This window comes from Podarcis raffonei, chromosome 15 (assembly GCF_027172205.1).
Source record: "Podarcis raffonei isolate rPodRaf1 chromosome 15, rPodRaf1.pri, whole genome shotgun sequence".
Taxonomy (NCBI): domain Eukaryota; kingdom Metazoa; phylum Chordata; class Lepidosauria; order Squamata; family Lacertidae; genus Podarcis; species Podarcis raffonei.
Genome location: NC_070616.1, coordinates 25,203,123 through 25,222,770, shown reverse-complemented (window position 1 = coordinate 25,222,770; position 19,648 = coordinate 25,203,123). Strand labels below are relative to the sequence as shown.

Genomic DNA, 19,648 nt, shown 5'->3' with positions numbered 1-19,648 from the left:
TCACACACATTACTGAGTAGAGAGACCTTAAGATTTTATATAACTACACACAGATGTTGTTGCTTATCAAATGTCTCAGATTTGCTAGACGTAGCTTCTGATTAGCGTATGACTTCTCTGCAAAGCCTGGCTCTGCCTTGCACTGAAAAACAAGTCTGAATATAGTATTATTATTTTTTAAGTTCCCCAATTAATCTATGGAATCCATTTGCAACTCCCATCGTATCTGGCAAACAGAATTATTCATATCCTAATGGAGAGAAAGTACAAGAAAAGGAGAATCGTTGCAATGACATCTTGTAATGTTGCTCCTGTTTTTCATCACCATAATATCCTTCTCCCGATGTCAACAACAGAGCGTGAATTGAACAGGGCCGCTTGACACCTTGCTGAAGAAACTACTCTGGCAAGAAGGTGGTTTGCTTTTCATGTTACATATTATATATTCTGCAGAGTATATGTCTGCATGTCCCTGCCAGTGGTGGCACCAAAAATATATTGGGAGGGAAGGTCAGGGCATGGCAAAGGGAGAGAAATGGGCGAGATTTGCTCCACACATTAGATTTCTGAAAGGGAAACAATATATTTCCCATGAATGGTTTGATCCTAAAGGTAAAGGGGCAGAGGCACTCCCTCCTGCCCCAGTGCTGCCTATGCATTCAGCCGTCTCCTAGCTTTGCTGTACCCCGGCAACTTGACAATTCCACAAAGACCGCTCAAAGTCTATTGCAACATTAAAAGCCTGGTTCATTTCCAGGGGTGAAGGTGTGGAGTCCCAAGAGAGAAAATGCCTATGCAGTAGGTGCTTCTGCAGTCCAGGACATCACTCCTTGCTCAGTCTCTTTCTGGCAGGCTGCCTGCAAAGTAAAAACTCTTCCCACTATTTGTTTCCAAAGGTGGCTGACTATTCTCAGGAACGGGACTTGGGAAGGAAGCCTTTTGAGAATCTGGGTTTACAGTTTGTTGCCTACAGGTGCCTTTTGCATGCAGAATCTCCTCCAGGGGAAAGGCTACCAAACATGGAGTGCAAAGGAACAGAGAAGGCCACTGCAGCTCACCATTTTTTTTTTATATGTGTATATATATAAAAAAACCAGAAGGTCCATGTTCTTTATTTTGCATTAATACACGGTAATTGCTTTTACAGAGTCCAGCATACCAACTGCGTGTTGATTCTACAGATGGATGCGCCAAAAACCGGCGCTGACCAAACTAGTGCATTTCTCCCAAAGCGAAGACTAAAAACCCTTTTAACTCTTCTTAAAAAAATACATTAAAGAACGTACCACACACACATATTGCACTTGTCTCCATATGAAAAATTTGTTTAACCCCCCCGCCCCATGTACATCTCACCAAAGTCTCTTCAAAGGAACCTGTATTAAAACTAATAAAGCTAGTAATTGTTATACAGTAGTATACACAAATCCTCTAACGACATAACAGCAGACTCGACAGAAGCGGCTATTCTGAAGGAGCAGTTAAGAGAGAGAAAGAGAGAGAGAGAGAGAGAGAGAGAGAGAAGGCAGGCAAGTGCGCTAAGGATACGTAGAGTTAAGAAAAATGGTTTCCTCTGTTGTAATATAAATGACAACAAATGTTCCGAAACACAAGCTGTTAAGCAGAAGGGGTTAGCTATGCCTGATATAGTTCAACATTCAGAACTTCTGCCCCATCTGCTGAGGTACAAAGCGACTGCCAAGGAAAGTGATGCTTATCACTTCTCTGCACCTGGATCTGGAGCTACAGCCACCTCCTGAGGCTGGCTGGCTACAGGTTGTACTCTGGGTGCCCCCGCCCCACCCAGGGGAAGGAAAAGCTGTGCAAGCCAAAGCTGCGTTATTCCTTGGTGGATCTCTGCTCTTCGGCTGCCCTCTGCAAGGACGTGAGCTGGGATCCTAACAAACCTTACTCCCCAGTCGCCACGGAGTAACGTCTTGCAAAGGAGACGCCAGCTCACGAATCTTCCCTGGGCGTTAAGTCAAGGACCACCAACATACCAGCGCTTAGATCTTCCACGCACAATGAAAGCCTCCTCCTATTGTGGGAAACAGCTCCGGAGACTAAGAACATTGGGGGGGGGGGTGTAGAGTAGACAACTCAAGGTCTGAACGTGGCGTCCAGCCCATCAAGGTTTTGGCTAACATAGACCGTTGCTGCAATGCCCCCCGTTGAAAAACTTCTGTGGGTTGGACAGGGTCCAAAGGCTGAGGTTGCCTTCTCCACAGAGCAAAGGGGAGAGGAATGGCTGACCTAAGCTTGCTCACAGCACCACCACCATATGCAAACTGAATAAAGTAAGAGGTTAGCAGCTGGGTGGGCAGGTCTCAAGGGCCAGTGGGAGTTCCTCTCACTGCTTACAAGGAAATAAGGCAGTTGGCGTCAGCTTGGCTGACCTCTCCTCCCCACCCAAAGTGCATAGGATACAGCAGGAAAGGATTTCCTTGCGGGAAAAGCACCTTAGTCAACGTGCTTCAGCAGTTTACAAGTCAACGGAAGGTTATTAATTCCTGGCTCGTCTCTCAAGAACCCAAAGGTCCTGGTTCCTAAGGGCAAGGATCGTCCACAGGAAGGAATTCCGCAAGGCAAGAGGTCTCTTCAGGACACAGCTCCTTGCTGAATCAAAGCCTGTCTCCAAGTCACTCATTTCTCTGAGAGTTCAAAAGTTGGCTGAGGCGGGGGGGAATTAATGGCAAAGATAGCAGCTAGGAGCAAACAGTTGGTGTGGCAATTAAAACGGGAAGTTTAAGCATCGCACAGTGTGAATGCGGCACATGGACGAAAATGGGTCGGGAGGGGAGGGGTAAAGTTGAAGAAGAGAGGCACAGTTCTCACCACCAAGCTGGGCTGCACCATTTCAGACTGTAGGTGGGGGGGGGCTGGAGGGGGGCTCACAGGATGGAATGTTCCCCCTTACAAGCCCCCAAATTAGGGCTGAACTGGAAGTTCTCCGTTGAGAACCTTTTGTTTAGAAAACTGGGAAGCCTGACAAGGCACCATTTCAGCAACTTGGGGAGTGAGAGGGCTTGAGGTTTGTGCTTCTTTTCTTTAAAGCATCTGAATTTCTTGAAAACAGGTGGTAGCTGCTGCAGAGGTCCTATTGCCAGCTGCTTCCTGCCAGCTGCCTTCCCTCTGCTGCCCCACACCCAGAAGGGCCCAGATGGGGCACTGCCACACCTGCAGCCCAAAGTGGTGCAGCTCAGGTGCCAGTTGAGCCCTGCAGTTGAGAACCAGGCCTACATTTGTCTTCAGCCAGATCGACTTTGCTAATCCATTGTTCTTTGTGCTTAAAACAAATCTGTGTTGTGCTTAAATCTTCATCTGCTCCCAGCAGGATGCTCAGTAACCCGTAGTGCCTTTCCTAACACTGTCACGGCATTTATTATTATCTAAATCCTCTTACGTGACAAATTCAAGGGATCCTCTGTATTCTTTCCTATGGTTTTGTGGCCAGCGTGTCATGCATCGCAAAAGGTCTCGGCCAAACGCTTGATAGAGCAGATTGCCTGTTGAAGTGGTTAACAAGTCAACAGTTATTGATCCTAAATATTGCTGTAATACATTTTAACATTTCAGATATACTAATGATGAACAAGTCAGAAACACTTAAGGAGAACGTTAAACCTGCATTCCACATGGTGGAATTTGAGCTCTGAAGGGACTTTGGCGTCAGCATGGACATAAATGGGGGGGTATTTTCTACTTCAGAAAAAAAAAAAAGAAAAAGCGTAAGAGTCTCAAAATGAACCCAAAAAGGCACAGCACTATCACTTCACATGGGTTTTCTGATAAGCTCATTTTGTTTCGTCCTTAAAATGCTAATTCCCTAAATAACTGTCGAAATATACAAAGCCTAAGAAACCAAAAGGAATACACACTGCTTAGTCCAAAGTAAAGTTGCTTCTTCTTTTAAAACAGAAAAGCAACAAAGGGCAGCTTATAACTACTTCTCCAGTGATCACAGCTCCCCCCATGCTCCCCCAAGGGGCAACATTGTACAGCCTCCCCACACACCCCTGGGTCTTCCCCACCCCCCACCTCCACCTCCCAATTCTTGTCCATTGATCTCTGGAGGGGCTTCCAACACACACTTAAGTTCTATGAAAATCCTGGACGTCCAACTCCAGCCTTCTTTTGACAACGGTATATGGACCCTTTCGTCACAAGATCCAGGGGCTTGTCAGGGTTCATAAAGATCAGGAATTTCCTGGCGAGAGTCAACAGAAGGAAGTGGAGATTGTGAGAGGAGCCACGTGAGTCCTCTGAAGATCGGCTGCAGTCAAATTCCACACCGGCAGCTCAGAGAAAGGTTGTTCAATCCCCAGCACACGACGTTCCTGATTTGCTTCAATATCAGCGCTCAACTTTGCAGCGTTCCAATGAAAAATGTATTGCTTTTATTGCCAAGTAGCATGGTGTCGTCCCATGTTCGCTACTCTTCTTGATCCCTTCCAGGCTTCCTCTGACAGGGGCTGCATGGTTTGCAGATCTCCTTCTTCCCTGCAAGTGTCTTGCCTCTTTCCTTTCAAAGTAGTCCCCTATCAAAAGTGCAGTACCTTGCCTCCACAACCCCTGCCATCGAGTTTCCTTGCAGAGCGAGTGACGCTCAGTCATTTCCCTGCTAGTACCAATTTAGGAGGGTTTGTATAATCATCTGTTAAGGTCAAGGGTTGGGTCACAAACCATGAATTTTAGGGATGGGACGTACATGGAAATCCACATGCATTTCTGTCCTTCACTTCAAACAATCCACCTTCTATCCACAACACTCCAACACTTGCTAGTTCACCAAGACGTAGCCACCATGTTGGGGGTCAACAGTCTCCATCATTTCACAATCAAAGAGCCCCGGCAGCTCCACCAGGCCTAACGCCTCGTAGCTAGACTGGGATCCAGGAGGGTCTGAACTCCGCCGGCTGTCGGTCATTGCTACACTGCTCTGCTGGGTCGGGCCCAGGGGATATGGATGCTGGCTGGCATAGTCTGGTTCAGACGAGGTGCCAACGGGCAATTCGCAAGTCTGATAGGGATACTGCTGCTGTTGCAGGGGGATCTGCGAGGGCAGTCGAGAGGAACCGTGGATCGGGGGTGAGGGTGGCTGGTCAAGTTGAAGCTTCTGGTATTGGCTAAGGAAAGGGTCGTATTGCATTTGTTCTGCAGAAGGCTCCAAGACGGGGCTCAGGGGCTGCACCAGACTGAACTGGGGAGGGGGTGGCGGCTGCTGCTCCTCGTGGCATGTGAGGGACAGCTGGCTTGGTCTGGGGTAGGTACTCTCCGCTATTTGCATCTGGTTGAAATACGCCTGCAGCTGGGATTGCTTCTGGAGAAACAGCCGCTTCTGGTGCAACCTGGATTGAGAGAGAGCGAGAAAAGTTGGTTCAGCCAGTTTCTTAAAAGCCATGCCGCTTTATTCTCCTCTAGAGGCAAGGATTTTGGATTGCCAAGCTAGCATCAGACATTAAAAAATGACATCTAGTCTAAACCTCCACTTGGAGCAAGGATCAGAAAACCTATCAGCTGCACTGCCCCCAAATTAATTCAAACTAAGTCTTTTTAAAAACGTAATTCAGTTTTTGAATTATTTTCTTTAAGGATCGAGGAAACCAAGATAGACAAACGAACGAACACCACTGCTCTAATTTCTATGCAGTACACACTTTTAAGCATAGATTTTAAAAGCAGGAAAATATACAAAATGAGCTGAGGGAGGCTTTGGGCGAACCTTGGGGTGACAAATTTTGCATTGGAAGTTTCCAGGTCTACAAGGCAGAGCCATCTCAGCCTGAAGCCAGCAGCAAAAAGCAAATATGTGAATTCCTCCCCGCTTTTGGGACTGGCTAACAATTCAATCTGGAGAGAAACACTGCTGACAAAGAGAACGGGGCAGCACACCCATGACAATTCAGTGCTGCCCGCATACACTGTTGGAGATCACCTGGGAACCATCCACCCATCTTATGCTATAAAGAATTGCAATCTTGTGAGCCATCATCCAAAAACACATAAATCTGGAGGTGGGTGGAAAAGCATCCTAATTAAGCTCCCTCTAACTCTTAAAGCAAGCTTATATATACAAGCAGGTCCAAACCAGTGGGCGCTGCTGCCTTCTGGCTCACCTGTGTTCCTGTAACTGCTGCTCCAGGCTCCGGGGTAATTCCTTGCAAAAAACCTGGCAGGCGTTTTGAGCTTTTGAAAGCAGACTGGGCTTCTGAAACAAGGAAGACTCGCTGTATCATCATATACACAACACTTTATAGTCCTGCTATAATACTTTAGCCGGCAACTGAAATAATGTAGGGACTGAGCTTGCTGGTAAGCCCACTGCTCCCCATCACAACTAGTTTTGCCATGATATGTGCAGCCGGCCATGAGAGCCCCATGGCTTTGTTATTTGAAACCCTGGAGGAGGGGAGAGTAGTGTGTCTTATATCTCGACCCATTTTAGTGGGGAGACGAGAGAGAAGGAGAGGCAGCAGCACTCCCTATAAACTTCTGTGTTGTTTGAAGCGGCCTAATTCTTCCAAAGGAGGCACCATACCTGGAGTCTGTGCTGCAAGTACTGCGTTTCTAAGCTCTGCCGCCTGGAGAGCAACTGGGGATGGATGCCGTTAGCAAAAGCAGAGGCAGCTTCCTGCTGTTGGGGTGTTTCCTCCTTGGGGGAGAGAGAGAGACAGACAGAGAGAAAGAGAGAAAGAGGGAAAGGATGAACGTGCTGTAGAGACCTTCTGCTGATCCAGAGGCCACATTTCCCACTTAAAACTCTGACAAGTAGCAAAGTCCATTGAAACAAGAGCCAGATCGGGAGCCGGGCAAATGACCTGAAGCCAGGTCCAACCCTCTGCCATTCAGCCAGGCTGGAAAGAAATTTCAAAATCTCCAAGTGTGGTTAGCAAGCCTGCATGTTTGTGAGTGAAGCCTGCTTCCTAGAGAAATCACAGGTTGCTGGTGTTATCCAACTAACTTCTACTTAGCGTAGCTCCACTGAACTTAACGAGCCTGTCAGCCACATCTATTAATTTGAGCGGGTCTCCTCTGAGTAGGAGTCTTTTAGTGGCTCATGCGTTGCATATGTCTGGCCCGCAGAGCTCCCAACCCCTCCCACACAGACCTGAGGTCCACAACCTCCTTTTCCTATACAGTGGTACCTCAGGTTACATATGCTTCAGGTTACAGACTCTGCTAACCCAGAAATAGTACCTCGGGTTAAGAACTTTGCTTCAGGATGAGAACAGAAATCGTACAGCGGTGGTGCAGCGGCAGCAGGAGGCCCCATTAGCTAAAGTGGTGCTTCAGGTTAAGAACAGTTTCAGGTTAAGTATGGACCTCCAGAAAGAATTAAGTTCCAAACCCGAGGTACCACTGTACTCCGAACGCCAATCAAACCCACCCCGGCACCAAGAGGTTTCAGATTTAGAAATGGAGATGGTAACAAAGCCCAGATGAAAGCTAAGAAATTACACCCAGCTCAGATTTGTTGGCTTCTTGTGTGGCAGGTGCCCCAGTTAAGTTTGCTCTCTCTGCCTACCAACACATCCTGACTTCTCTGTGCTGCTTCAGCTGGAGTAGCTTAAGGACTCCATGGCTCACAAGAGATATGGCAAACATGCCCCAGAAATGGCGTACCTGCTGGGGACCACTCCTGAGGTCTTGCAGATGGGGAGACGTGGAGGCCAGGGCAGGCTCATCTTCCGACCTCATCTGTTCATAGAACAGCTGGACTTTGTTAAGCTCCAGGATTCCTTTGGTTCGGGCTAGATTCTGAAGGTGCTGCCTAAATGCCACAATTCCTGGATTGAGGACAAGGCAGAGCAGTTTTTAGAAGGAAAGCAATCCCTGGATGTTAAGATTGTGAGCAGCCCTCTGCTTTGAATTGTTAGTTTATTTTTGGGTTTTGCTCATTGCACCTGTGATGTACATGTATTTCCAGGACATCCACATACAATTTCTAAAAAGCTGAAGGTATATATAGAGCAGGGTTTCCTAACCTTGGGTCTCCAGCTGTTTTTGGACTACAATTCCCACCATCCCTGACTAATGGTCCTGCTAGCGAGGGATGATGGGAGTTGTAGTCTAAAAAACAGCTAGAGACCCAAGTTTGAGAAACCCTGATATAGAGGCCCATGTGCACTAGGGAACACCAACAGGTTGCACAAAACAGTTGAATATGTAGGCTGCAATCCTAAACACCCTAGGAATAGCTCCAATTGAACTCAATAGGGCTTACTTGTTAGTAGGTTGCACTGTGAGACAGCCCCACAATCCCCTCCTCTCCTTCCCACCACCCAGAAAGAAATATGGCGGTAAATAAGAGCATAAGAAGAGCTTGCTGGACCAGGACTGTGGCCCATTTAGTACAGCATCCTGCTTTCACAGCGTCCAGCCAGATGTTCACAGAAAAACTACAAGCAGGACCTGAACACAAGGACGCTTTCCCCTTCTGTGGTTTCCAGCAACTGGTATTCAGAAGTTCTGCTGCCTCTGAATGTGGAGGCAGAGCCTAGACATCATGGCTAGTCGTCATTGATACCTTTATTGTCCATACGTCTAGCATCTTTGTTGTATAGCTCTTGCCACATGCTGAAGTCCTATCTTAACTGTCAGTTTAGAACTGGGGCAGTTCAGGACTTCCTGGCTGCCAGGACAACCATGGGGCCACCCCAAAAGCCATTGGCCTAACCCAGGTAGCAGGGCACACCCCACCCAGACTGCCTGCCCCAACAGCTGCAGCCCGTACACCTTGATTTCTTAATAGAAAGTACCTTGCGTTAGGGATGTGTCTGACGCTCTGCGCCCCTCTCGGAAGCTGACAGGGGAACGGTTGTGGGCCTCTCGTTTGTGGGAGGCCAGAGCCTGCATGGCGGGATTAGCGGGTCTCAGGCCTATGAAAGGAGGCGTCATCCTAGGGGCTGGCTGATTGGCAAGTACCATTTCCTTCAGGGAAGGAGTGTCTTCTAGAAAGTTGAGGTCTCTCTGGATGGATCCCATGTCATATTCAGAGTCGACGCTGCTCAAGGACTGGTTCTCATCCATGGAAAAGACTTTCCCTTTAGAACACAGGAAAATCCATAGTAAGTGGAATGAGCAATTACCTACCAAAGCAAACTAAGCAGCTGTGTCGAAAGCCATGTCTCTAGTGGCTAGCTGGAACATGTTAAGATAGCCTCCAAATGAGCAAGGCTGCATTGCTTTAGCCCTTTTCCAACACTGCAGAAGCAGACAGGTTCAAACTATGATGGCAGATGGCCGTGTGAATTGGCACAGTCAGACAAAATATGCTACCACCTGGAATTTTTTATTTTCACATTTGAAAAGTGAAAAAGCTGCCTTTTAAGGACAAGTCATTTTGGTTTTCTTCTTAAAATTGCCCAAAACGCACTGGGAGCTGAATACTGCTTTTCTACCACAGCAATTGTGAACAGATATGACACATATTTGGAAAGGAGCACACACAACCTTCTCACGTTTAGAGGGGGAAAATCATGCAAACACTTTCGCATGAAGTCACAAGAGGCATTTGCCAGGCAGTTGCTTCTCTGCGATTCCAGCCTTGCTTATCGCAATATATACACACACTGTGTACGTGGCGAGGCTGGAACGTAGCAAGGGCATCTGAAGGTCGATGCTCTAAGCATTACAATGAAACTCTCCTGTATACTGGTTTACATTATGACCCTCTTGGTGTCTCCACAGACGCTGTTTGCTCAACAGCAATTTTGGCAGAATGATTCTTGCTGCGTCACCACTGTGATTTTTTAAAGCAGATTTGAGGGTGGAGGAATTCCACACACACACACACACCGCAGTTACTGAACAAGCACCAATAAGTTCTCAAGTGATGGTGGAACAGCAGCCTCCTCCCATTTGCACAGGAATGATGGAGAGATGTTCTCCTGGGGGCTATACCACTGGCTCCCAGTGCTATGAAACATTCACTAACTGGTGGCTCCTTAGCTGACACTGTTTGCTCTTCCCAGCCTTTGAACACTGTCATGAGATTGCTTGGCAAAACAAGCAGAAACCATCTGTACATTTATCATTCTTATCTTCCTACAAAGCAAATTCATTGTTGGCTCCAAGGTAATAGCTGCACCCCCCGTGCACACAGGGCTTGTCTTTGTTGGCTGCTAAATTCAGTGAGGTATGAAAATTAGGCCAAGACCTCAAAATCCCCCCACCCTCTGCCTCAAGTTGCCTTCAGTGTATAACCAAACTTCTCTCTTCCTGGAAGTCCACCACAGGCCCTTTAAAATCATAGAATCAGAGTTGGAAGGGACCCTGAGGGTCATCTAGTCCAACCTCCTGCAATGCTGGAATCTCAGCTAAAGCATCCATAACAGATGACCATCCAACCTCTGCTTAAAAACCTCCAAGGAACGAAGAGTCCACCACCTCCCGGGGGGAAGCTGTTCCACTGTCAAACAGCTCTTACTGTCAGAAAGTTCTTTCCGATGTTTAGCCAGAATCTCATTTTTTGCAACATGAAGCCATTGGTTTGAGTCCTACCCTCCAGAGCAGGAGAAAACAAGCTTTTCCCCTCTTCCATGTGACCTGCTCTCAGTCTACAACATACCACAGTTGGAATTAGGTGGATTCACATAAGGAATACTATCCTGACCTAGGGCAGGACTGGACTAGCGCAACCAGTCAGCCAACTTGGTGCCCTTCAGATATTTTTGACTACAACTCCCATTAGCCCCAGGCACCACGGGACTTGTTTGGATGGGAGCTGAAGCCCAAAACATCTGGAGGGGACCAGGGTGGGGAAGGATGAACCAGCTGAGCTGTGGCACCACTCCAACTTCCTAGGCTCCAGCCTGGACCACTTACTTACCTGTGCCCGGCATGACAACCAGCTGATTGGTTACTTCTGCCAGAGTGTGACGCCTCTTCCCACAGCGAGTGGCTTGCAGGGCTGCAAACGCTTGAGCAGGATCCTCTTCAGACTCTCCCTCTGTCTCTATCCCTTCATCAATGGAAGTCTCCATCATACTGCTTGGTAGGGACTGGCATCCTTTCCTCCCCATCATTGGGGGAATGGGATCCAACAGGCAGCCATTCACCTAATGCATTAAGAAAAGGAGGGTGAGGAGAACCACAAACACACAATATCTACTTAGTGGCACTTGTATGCAGAGACTCCATGACATTTGAAATCTCTGTCAAGTGAGAGACAATTATGATACTGAGCAGCATCTGAAAACACAGTAGAGGCAATCTGTTGATTGAATACAACCAGAGTGCTACAAACCATGATGCTGCTTGATAAAATGTCAAGAGCAGAGCTGGCAAGACACACCAGAGAGAGAGAGAGAGAGAGAGAGAGAGAGAGAGAGAGAGCGCACGAACAGTGAGAGTTGGTCTTTTCTTACAGAGCCATCTTTTCCTGGTGAAAATAGGCACACTAACTCAGGAGAAATCCCCCACCCCACTCCTAGGTAGCACAAGTTAAACTACTGACAGGCAACCCTCTCTCTCCATTCTCTGGGGCTTCTGTGAGGCAGCTACCTTCCAGAAAGCAACCACCTTCCATGAGCATTTGTCACAGCAATGAAAAGGTCCAGCAACTTCATACCAGCTCAGGATTACTAGCTAGAGAGCTGCGCTGCTTCCTCTCAGGGGCTACGGACTAGGGCACAATTGACTAGGAACTCTCCTGTGCAACCCCCATGAACAGGCTTAGGTGCTCTTGCCCATTTAGGCCTTGCAGAGATGTTCCCAGAATGCTGTGCCCCAGGTGCCCTGCTCTTCCAATAAAGAGGCCTCCCAGCCAGCTGATGAGTGACCTTGCTGCTCTTGACTAATTCCCAGACATTTAGGCAGCTGTTCCTGAATTCCATCAAGAAATCTGTCTCAGGGGATCAGCTTCAAAATTAGCTAATTGCTGAACTGCTGAGGGTGGGCCAAGTTCCCGTTTCTCTAGGAGATTGCACTGATACCTAAAAAATATAGTCGAGTTTGACTGCAGTCTATCACACATGGGAACGTATCTTGGATAGGGCTCCAATTCTGGGGTGAGGAGAGCATGTTCCCTGTGACTCCCCCCCCCCCCCGTGGAGAAACACATTCGGCGACCTCTAAAATGAAGCCTTGGTTTTTGTTTTTTTTAAATGACACCCAAAAACATCTTAAATGATGTCAGCAAAAAAATAAAGAGGAAAAAATAATTTGCATCAACTTTGTGCATCTGCCCCCCCCCCAAGATTTCACATATGAACCTGATGACAAATTGGCTCCACAAGGCAGCACTGAAGGCTGATTCTGCAAGGTGTGGAAGCAAAAATCCAGGGCAACTCTGCACCTGGTTGAAGGGAACTTTCTCAGGTAAAATGAAACTCTATGTGTTTTACCCAGACATTTGTGTGTTGCGTCAACCCCAGAAATACCTGTTGGGCTGCTCTGGCAACTGATTTTAATGCAAGTGAAAGTACTTCAGATTCTGCCTTATGATGGAGCTACTTTCATCCTTGCTTACGTGCAGGATGTTAAATGCTTCGATATCGTTACTGATTTTAATATGGTAAATCAGATTTCTTCTCGTTGCGGTTGCTTAAAAACCCACCCAGGTTTAAAGGGGTTTTGAAAATCAACTTGCAGAAGACCTCCTTGCATCTGTTCAGGCTCCTATAGCTGGTGGTTACCTCCCTAGGACGGGCAGTGCCACAACTCCCTTTGAAACATATGCAGGGAACCTGCTCATCTCCACATGCCATCTCCATCAGCACCAGCAAACACTCAGGGGTGAGAGGAGGCACAGTCTCACAACATCACTGGAAGACCACATCTTCCCCATCTCTGCTTAAAAAAGGACCCAGCTAACAACAGTAGATTAAAGACACTGGTGTCTCGGCCAGATAGCACAATAACGTCCATTCCATGACTTGCCTTGGACCCAGAAATGACTTTTGTTTGTTTCCTATACTGAGACACTGAAAGACTAACCAAAGCAACTTCCATGTCTAACAGAAGGCAGTTTTGCAATTTGCCAACTGCAGGAGACAAGAGCATTTCAGAGGCAACCCTGATCCCACAGCCGGGTGACGGGAGCGCCGCTGTTTGTTTTACCACAGGACGTCTAGCTGACACTTCCAGCTACAACTACATTTAGGACACAGGGAGGACCTGTGCTGGGAAGAACATGCATGACAGGCGTCTCTCCCCCCCCCCCTTAAGATATGAAAGGTGGCCTCTGCCTTCATCTGGATTAAGAGTTGCAAGCCTGTACTTGTGGAGACATCTCTGGGGGAAAGCTCCTTGCGCTGCTGTCATCAGACCAGGGAACGAAGCCAAGATACACCAGCCCCATGGTGATGACTGCAACAAATACGGTAAACCGTGTCAAGCCCCGCTTGCTAGATTGGATTTGACAATCAAGCACAGAAGAAAAACAGGTTCAGGACAGCACCTCCTGCATAAGCAGGTCTTAGTATTTTAAGAAGCACAGCTGTAAAATGAGAGTGTGAGCTTCCATGTTTCCCTGCTCCTCTGAGGCAATGATTTCTCTTAAGCCCTATAGCTGCTAACTCAGCAATGGAGCTGTGTTATGCTGGGCAGGCTGTTTCCTGGAACACCAAGCCAGCAACAAAAGTTTTGTGGCTGGCACCACGCTACCACCCGCATCACAACAAGAATCAAGTTATCCGTTAACAGCCGGGCTGGTTAAGCAGCAGCCAAAGGCACAGACAACTTAATTCAGTCAGCAGACACGACACAGGACAAACAATTCAGCAGAAGTAAGTGCCAGTGTTAAGGCAGGTTTCCTAGATTTTACTGTTCAGGTTGCTTGGAGCAAGTAAAAAACAACAACCTTAATAGCTGCTATAAGAGAAATCTCCTGGATTAAAGAGGGAGGGGTTCCACAATATGCCTGAATGCTTTTGTCACTCCAAACAGTACATGGGATTAGACTAGTGTTTGCCAAGAATCAGGGTACTGTATAGTAACAGCCCTGTTCACATTTATCCAGCCTTATCAGAGGCAGAAAGCTATACTACACCTCACTAAAACTAACTGCTTACAGATCTCTTGATCCATGTATTTAGAAATGGTGGTAAGACTGAAGCACTCTAAATATCGCATCCGAGGAGAATTATTTTAGTGTCAGGCATGCTGATTAGAAAGGGTATTCAGGTGTCGATCCCTCCTGGTCCCAATGGAAGACTATGGACTGCCAGATCACCTTAGGGCAGACCCTCTGAAAGAGAGGTAACTGACCCCAAGATACATTTTTGGAGGGTGGGGTTACTTCTGATGCCTGCTCCTCTTATTTTAGCACCGCAGCATGAAGCTAGCTGTGCGGGAAGCAGCCACATTCATAAGCTGTCATATAAAAAGCACAGACACGTATTTATGAATGATGAAAGAAACCGAACTAATAATTATAAGCCTCCTTTGTGTCATCTGGTGGACGACACTAGGCTAGACAGGCCAAGTACATACTGCTCTTATATATAGAAGTCTCCCATCTTGGCAAGCCCTAAATCAAGGGTGTCATTTGAATCTGACAGCATAAAACACACCAATATTAATGAGGCAATGACTGTGCAAGAACAGAACGTGTCATTACGTAGGTATACACACACCACAGAAACGTGTTTCTGGCCTATTTTGTGCTCTTGTCGTCACAAAGGCTCCAGAATATTTTTCTCCTGCCAGCTCACATCCATTCTGGTTAATTCCCACTTCCCTTCAAGACCCATCACCACAGACCTCTCAGCTTGATGTGTGAATGTGCAAAGCTCACTGGAGCAACTGTACCTTTGCACAATTGTGGATCTGTCACATCCGATTAGTCAGGTTTAGTGCCAGCCTGTTAGCGGCAGAGGAGCACGAAGTTTATACAAGTTTTCTTGCATTAACGACAGGAGCCAAAATCTAAAGGGACTGCAGCTGAACTAGTGATTCTCCGGAGCAGATTGTGAATTTCGACTTACAAAGTGGGAGAATAAAAAACAAAAAAAAACAAAGGCTTTAGAGACAGAAGGTCTCTAATATTTTTTGACAACTTGAAGGTCCCAGCAAGCTTGTTACTGCTCATGAAGTGAACTAAAAGCAAACATTAATAACACCATTTCAATTAAAGCATCTTGCTGCCTGCCAAGTTTCCAATATCTCATAATGTAAACAGGCAGGAAAACTGCAATTACAGCTGAAAATTAACATGGAAATTCTCTGCTCACAAGGAAATTTGGGGGAGGGGGACTCATTTTGCATCTGCAGTCAAGCATACCTGCAAGTTTACATAAAGAAGTCTAAGGCTGGCTGCAAAATAAGCAGCCTCAACACTGTGAGTGTAAACTAAAACTCATAAGGGTCCTTGTCAGCATAAACAGCAACGAGCCTTGCAGCACCTTAAAGACTAACAGATTTCGCTTATGCCATAATAAATCTGTTAGCCCTTACGGTGCCACAAGCCTCTTGGTTGTTTATGCTGCAACAGAGACTCCGCACAGCTACCCCGCTGGAAACTTTTCAGCAGAAGGTTTCATATCTGCAAGGACTGAAGAAGCCTCTATGTGAGAAGCACTGGTTAATTTCTACTAAGTAACAAGGCTGACCGGGTATCAGATGCTGTAACCAAAAAAAGTATGGCAAACTCCCTCCTGGCCCAGCTTAGTATCCTCATCTCACTGTGCGTAAAAGGTAGAGCTGTCCACTTGGGAGAGGAAGCAGTTTGCAACAGGCCTGACTTCTTAAGAAGCTGTTTTTTAGCCAGTGAAAACCGGTGCTGCAGCTGCCCTCAAGTCAGCTGAGTTGTGAACACACAGTCAGCTGCTTCAGGCACCCTGTTTATCTTGTGGCATAGGAAACCACACCACTGTGAAAAGCAAGGGCCTTTCTGCACTGTCCACCCCAGGAAAATGCCTGCAGGTCTCCCACACTTCCTGCTGCTGTGAAGTAGCCAATAAGCCCAGTTCACACAGGCCTCTATTAGCTACCCACTTCTGATAAGTGGAGACACCTCTGGTGGGAAACCACAGTGAGGAGACACCCACACAACCGCTGTCAATAAATGGGGAGCCTTCATGCACCACCACAAGCAGACTATGAAAGGCAAAGGCAAATACAGCCCCCCATCCCTCCAAAACACAAAAACCAAGAGCTGACTTTTTGCCCTGAAAATTTCTAGGAAGATTTCGTCAAAGCAGCTCATGGGATCAATTAACACCGTATCAACAGAAAATAATAAAACATATAAACACTACTAAACCTAACAGGAAGTGTAGTCAAAACCTTTAAATACCACTAAATTCCTGGGTGAAAAAAGCAATACGAAGTCGGTGCCTAGCAGGTAGATATAGGGATTTCCTCAAATGAGGGGCCACCACAGAAAAGGCACTCACCAATTTTTAAAAGTGGGGCAGGCAGAGCAGGGGCTCTGATGAAGATCTGAATGCTCAGACAGAACTTTGCTCAAAAGTAGTAGCCAGTGAAGATCTTTAAGTCATACAAGTTCACAGTATTAGTTGCTATATTCTGCAAGAGTTTAAGTGCCTAAACTATCTCTCCTACAAACGCATTTAATAGGACATAGAATGCTGGTCAATCAAAGGCCTGGTTGCAGAGGAACGTTTTCGCCAGGTGCCTAAAGGTGTATAATGAAGGGACCAGGCTAACCTTCCTGGCGAGAGTATTCCATAAATGAGGAGCCACTGCAGAAAAGGCCCATTCTCTTTTTTTAAAAAAAAAACATTAATTTTTTTATTTATATTTATACATCATACAGTCATTGAATAAAATGAACAAATAATACAAAAACAGAAGATACAAAAACAAAATTATAAGGATGTAAACATAATAACATAAACTACAATCAAAAATATAAAACATTATATTTTCCTAAAAAAGGAAAAAAGAAGAACGAAAAATAATACAAAAAGAAGAAGAAAAATTGACTTCCAACTAACTCCATGTGGATCTTTATTTCTCAAATCACTGGTTGTCTGTAATGATTAAATTTTTGGAGAAATATTCTAATTATCGGTACCTGTGAGATTTTTATTCTAAGCTAAACCAAGTATGAATCTGGGAATCAGTTCTCTTCATATAATTTATAAAGACTTCCTACTCTCTCCTTATTTTCTCATTAGAATAATTTCCTATTAAACCTGGAAGTTTGGCCAGTTCAAGATATTCTGACAGCTTAAGAACCCATTCTTCTTTTGTCATTGTTATGTTACTTTTCCAGTGTTTAGCAATTACTATCCTGGCCGCCGTTACTGCACACAAAAATATTCCTTCTTATCAAATCCTTCTTATCAAATCCACTTACATCAAATCCTCAAAAACTGCATTTAATTGATGGTATTGTAACCAGCCTATTCCTGCATGTCTTGTTTCATATTTTTTTCATTTGTAATCTATTATTTACTTCCTCTAAAATATATTTATATGTCAACCAATTTGAATCCGTATTTTTTCTTTTTACTGCTTCCACCTCCATTGGTTACAACCATAATGGGGTTTTTGGTTCTAATAATTTTTTGTTCCTTTCCCAAACTTCATATAAGGTTTTCCTAATAATGTGATTTAGGAATCCCTTGTGAATTTTTACTTTATTATAACCCAGGTAGCTGTGCCACCCCACTATATTATCCCAGCCCTCAATTTCCAATAATTTGGTATTCTTCAAGATCATCCATTCCTTGAGCCAGACCAGGCAGGCAGCTTCGTAGTAGATCTTAAAATTTGGCATTCAAAACCCTCCTCTGTCTTTAGTTTCTGTTAATAATTTAAATTTAATTCTAGGTTTTTTGCTCTGCAAAATGTATTTCACCAAATACCTGTGCCATTCCTTAAAATAATTTAAGCCATTACGAACTGGAATTGATTGAAAAAGGAACAGCATTTTTGGTAAAACTACCACCTTGATTGTAGAAATTCTTCCCACAACTTGAGTTTTAATTTACTCCAGATTTCTAACTGTATATACTATACTGTATACTGTAACATAATGGTCTTTGTATAAATTAATGTTTTTCATGGTTATCCAAAATCCTAAATACTTTGCTCTGTTGGTGATTTTAAGTCCTGTTTCTATTTCTAACTTTACTTGTTCTTGTATATCTAATTTTTTTTACCAAGAGTTTTGTTTTTCCTTTATTAATTTTAAATCCTGATAATTGTCCAAATTCCTTTGTTTTTTCCAATATTGCTACAATACTCTCTGGTTTTTTGTTGTAATTATTAGATTGTCTGCAAAGGCTCTTACCTTAGAGGCCCTTTGTCCCAATTTAATTCCTTCTATTCTAGGGTCTTCTCTTATTGCTTTCAAATATACTTCCAGTAAAAAAGAGGAGAGGAGAAAGAGGGCAGCCCTGTCTTGTTCCCTTAGAGATACTAAAAGCTTCTGATGTTTCACCACTGATAGTCTGGCCTTTTGGGAATTATAAATCACTTTTATACTACTACATATTTTCTTGCCCAAACTCATAATTTCCAAAGTTTTTTGCATGAATACCCATGAAACGTTATCAAATGCTTTCTCTGCATCCACCAAGGTCAGGGCTGCAGAAAAGGCCCATTCTCGTGTTGCCACCCTTGGGACCTCTCGTGGAGGAGGGACACAATGAAAGGCCTCAGGTGATGGGCCTCACTGGCACATGGTCCCTGGAAGGATGCCCACGAGCGGATTTGGCCCTTGGGCTGAAAAAGGTTCTCCATCCCCAATATAAGCCTCTCAGTCTTTTGTAGACGCTTGTCTGCTAACAAACAGCTCACTATTAAGCTCCTTAATGCTTACCTCAGTTGCTTCAGCATTACTTGGCTCAGCTGTGAATCTAACTCCTCCTCCAAGCACTGATTGCGGACAATTCCAAAATTCTAGGAGACTTAAATATGGCACGTGAGAATTGCAGAGCTTACCTTTGGTGTGTCGATTCTCTCTTCCTCCATGAAAGCCGATTCTGCCTGGCAGGCGGAAGGGGGAAAAGAGAAAGCTTCAGCAGTGGAAGTTGGTGGGAGGCCAGGAGACCTTAGCAGCCTGACATTCTGGGGGCGCAGGTTGACGGGAGCTATGGAAGCCTGGGCCTACAAAGAGTAAGAAAAATAAAGAACAGTTTGTTAGAAGGCATGCAAAGAAAACAAGAAATGAAACCAGGAAGTATCGGACATGGGATGGAGCACAACAATAACAACCCCTGGAGAATAATAGAAGTGGTGGGATCTCAACCTGTGAGGCAAAACTAGCCTAACATAGGCGGGGAAAGGAGAATGACCAATACACAAGACTGAACTGCTCACACCAAACGTTTCTCAGAGAAGAACAAAGAAGGGAAGTGCTGGTCTTGCGTTTTAGAGCCAGAATGCTTTTAGCAAGACCTTCTTGCCCTGCCTAGAGCTACAGAAGGTTCTGCACTTCAGACTGTGAATGCCTAGTCACACTTGTGGGACTGTGCGGAGGCCATAAGGAAGAATGAGGGCTTCTCCAAGGGCTAAAAGCTAGATTGTGCCTTCACTGTTATTTTAAGCGTGTGCTGGTTTAATGCTCACTTTATTGGCGTCATGCTGATTAAATAAAGAGTCAGAGGCTGTGAAATGCCTGCCAGCAAGGGGATTGCAACATCCACAACATTAACCGTCAGTGTATATTAAACATCTCAAACTGCCAATGCTAAGAACAACATACTTGGTTTCTATACATTTAAACACA

The 19,648-nt window shown here is 45.4% G+C and overlaps 1 protein-coding gene across 3 annotated transcripts in view; it reads right to left on the bottom strand.

Moving 5' to 3' along the window:
* SIK2 (salt inducible kinase 2) overlaps positions 1-19,648 on the bottom strand; it is a 90,017-nt gene that overhangs the window by 10,360 nt on the left and 60,009 nt on the right. The window contains exons 9-15 of one of the 3 annotated variants that reach the window (XM_053367403.1): positions 18,862-19,026; positions 10,832-11,060; positions 8,760-9,044; positions 7,624-7,787; positions 6,539-6,652; positions 6,117-6,205; positions 1,097-5,348 (exon numbers count right to left, since the gene is read on the bottom strand). In XM_053367403.1, coding sequence (XP_053223378.1) covers positions 4,781-5,348; positions 6,117-6,205; positions 6,539-6,652; positions 7,624-7,787; positions 8,760-9,044; positions 10,832-11,060; positions 18,862-19,026 — 1,614 coding nt within the window. In that variant the 3' untranslated portion in view covers positions 1,097-4,780. Of the gene's footprint in view, positions 1-1,096; positions 5,349-6,116; positions 6,209-6,538; positions 6,653-7,623; positions 7,788-8,759; positions 9,045-10,831; positions 11,061-18,861; positions 19,027-19,648 lie in introns of those variants that run through there. The other 2 variants (XM_053367402.1, XR_008327813.1) reach the window with 2 other exon arrangements.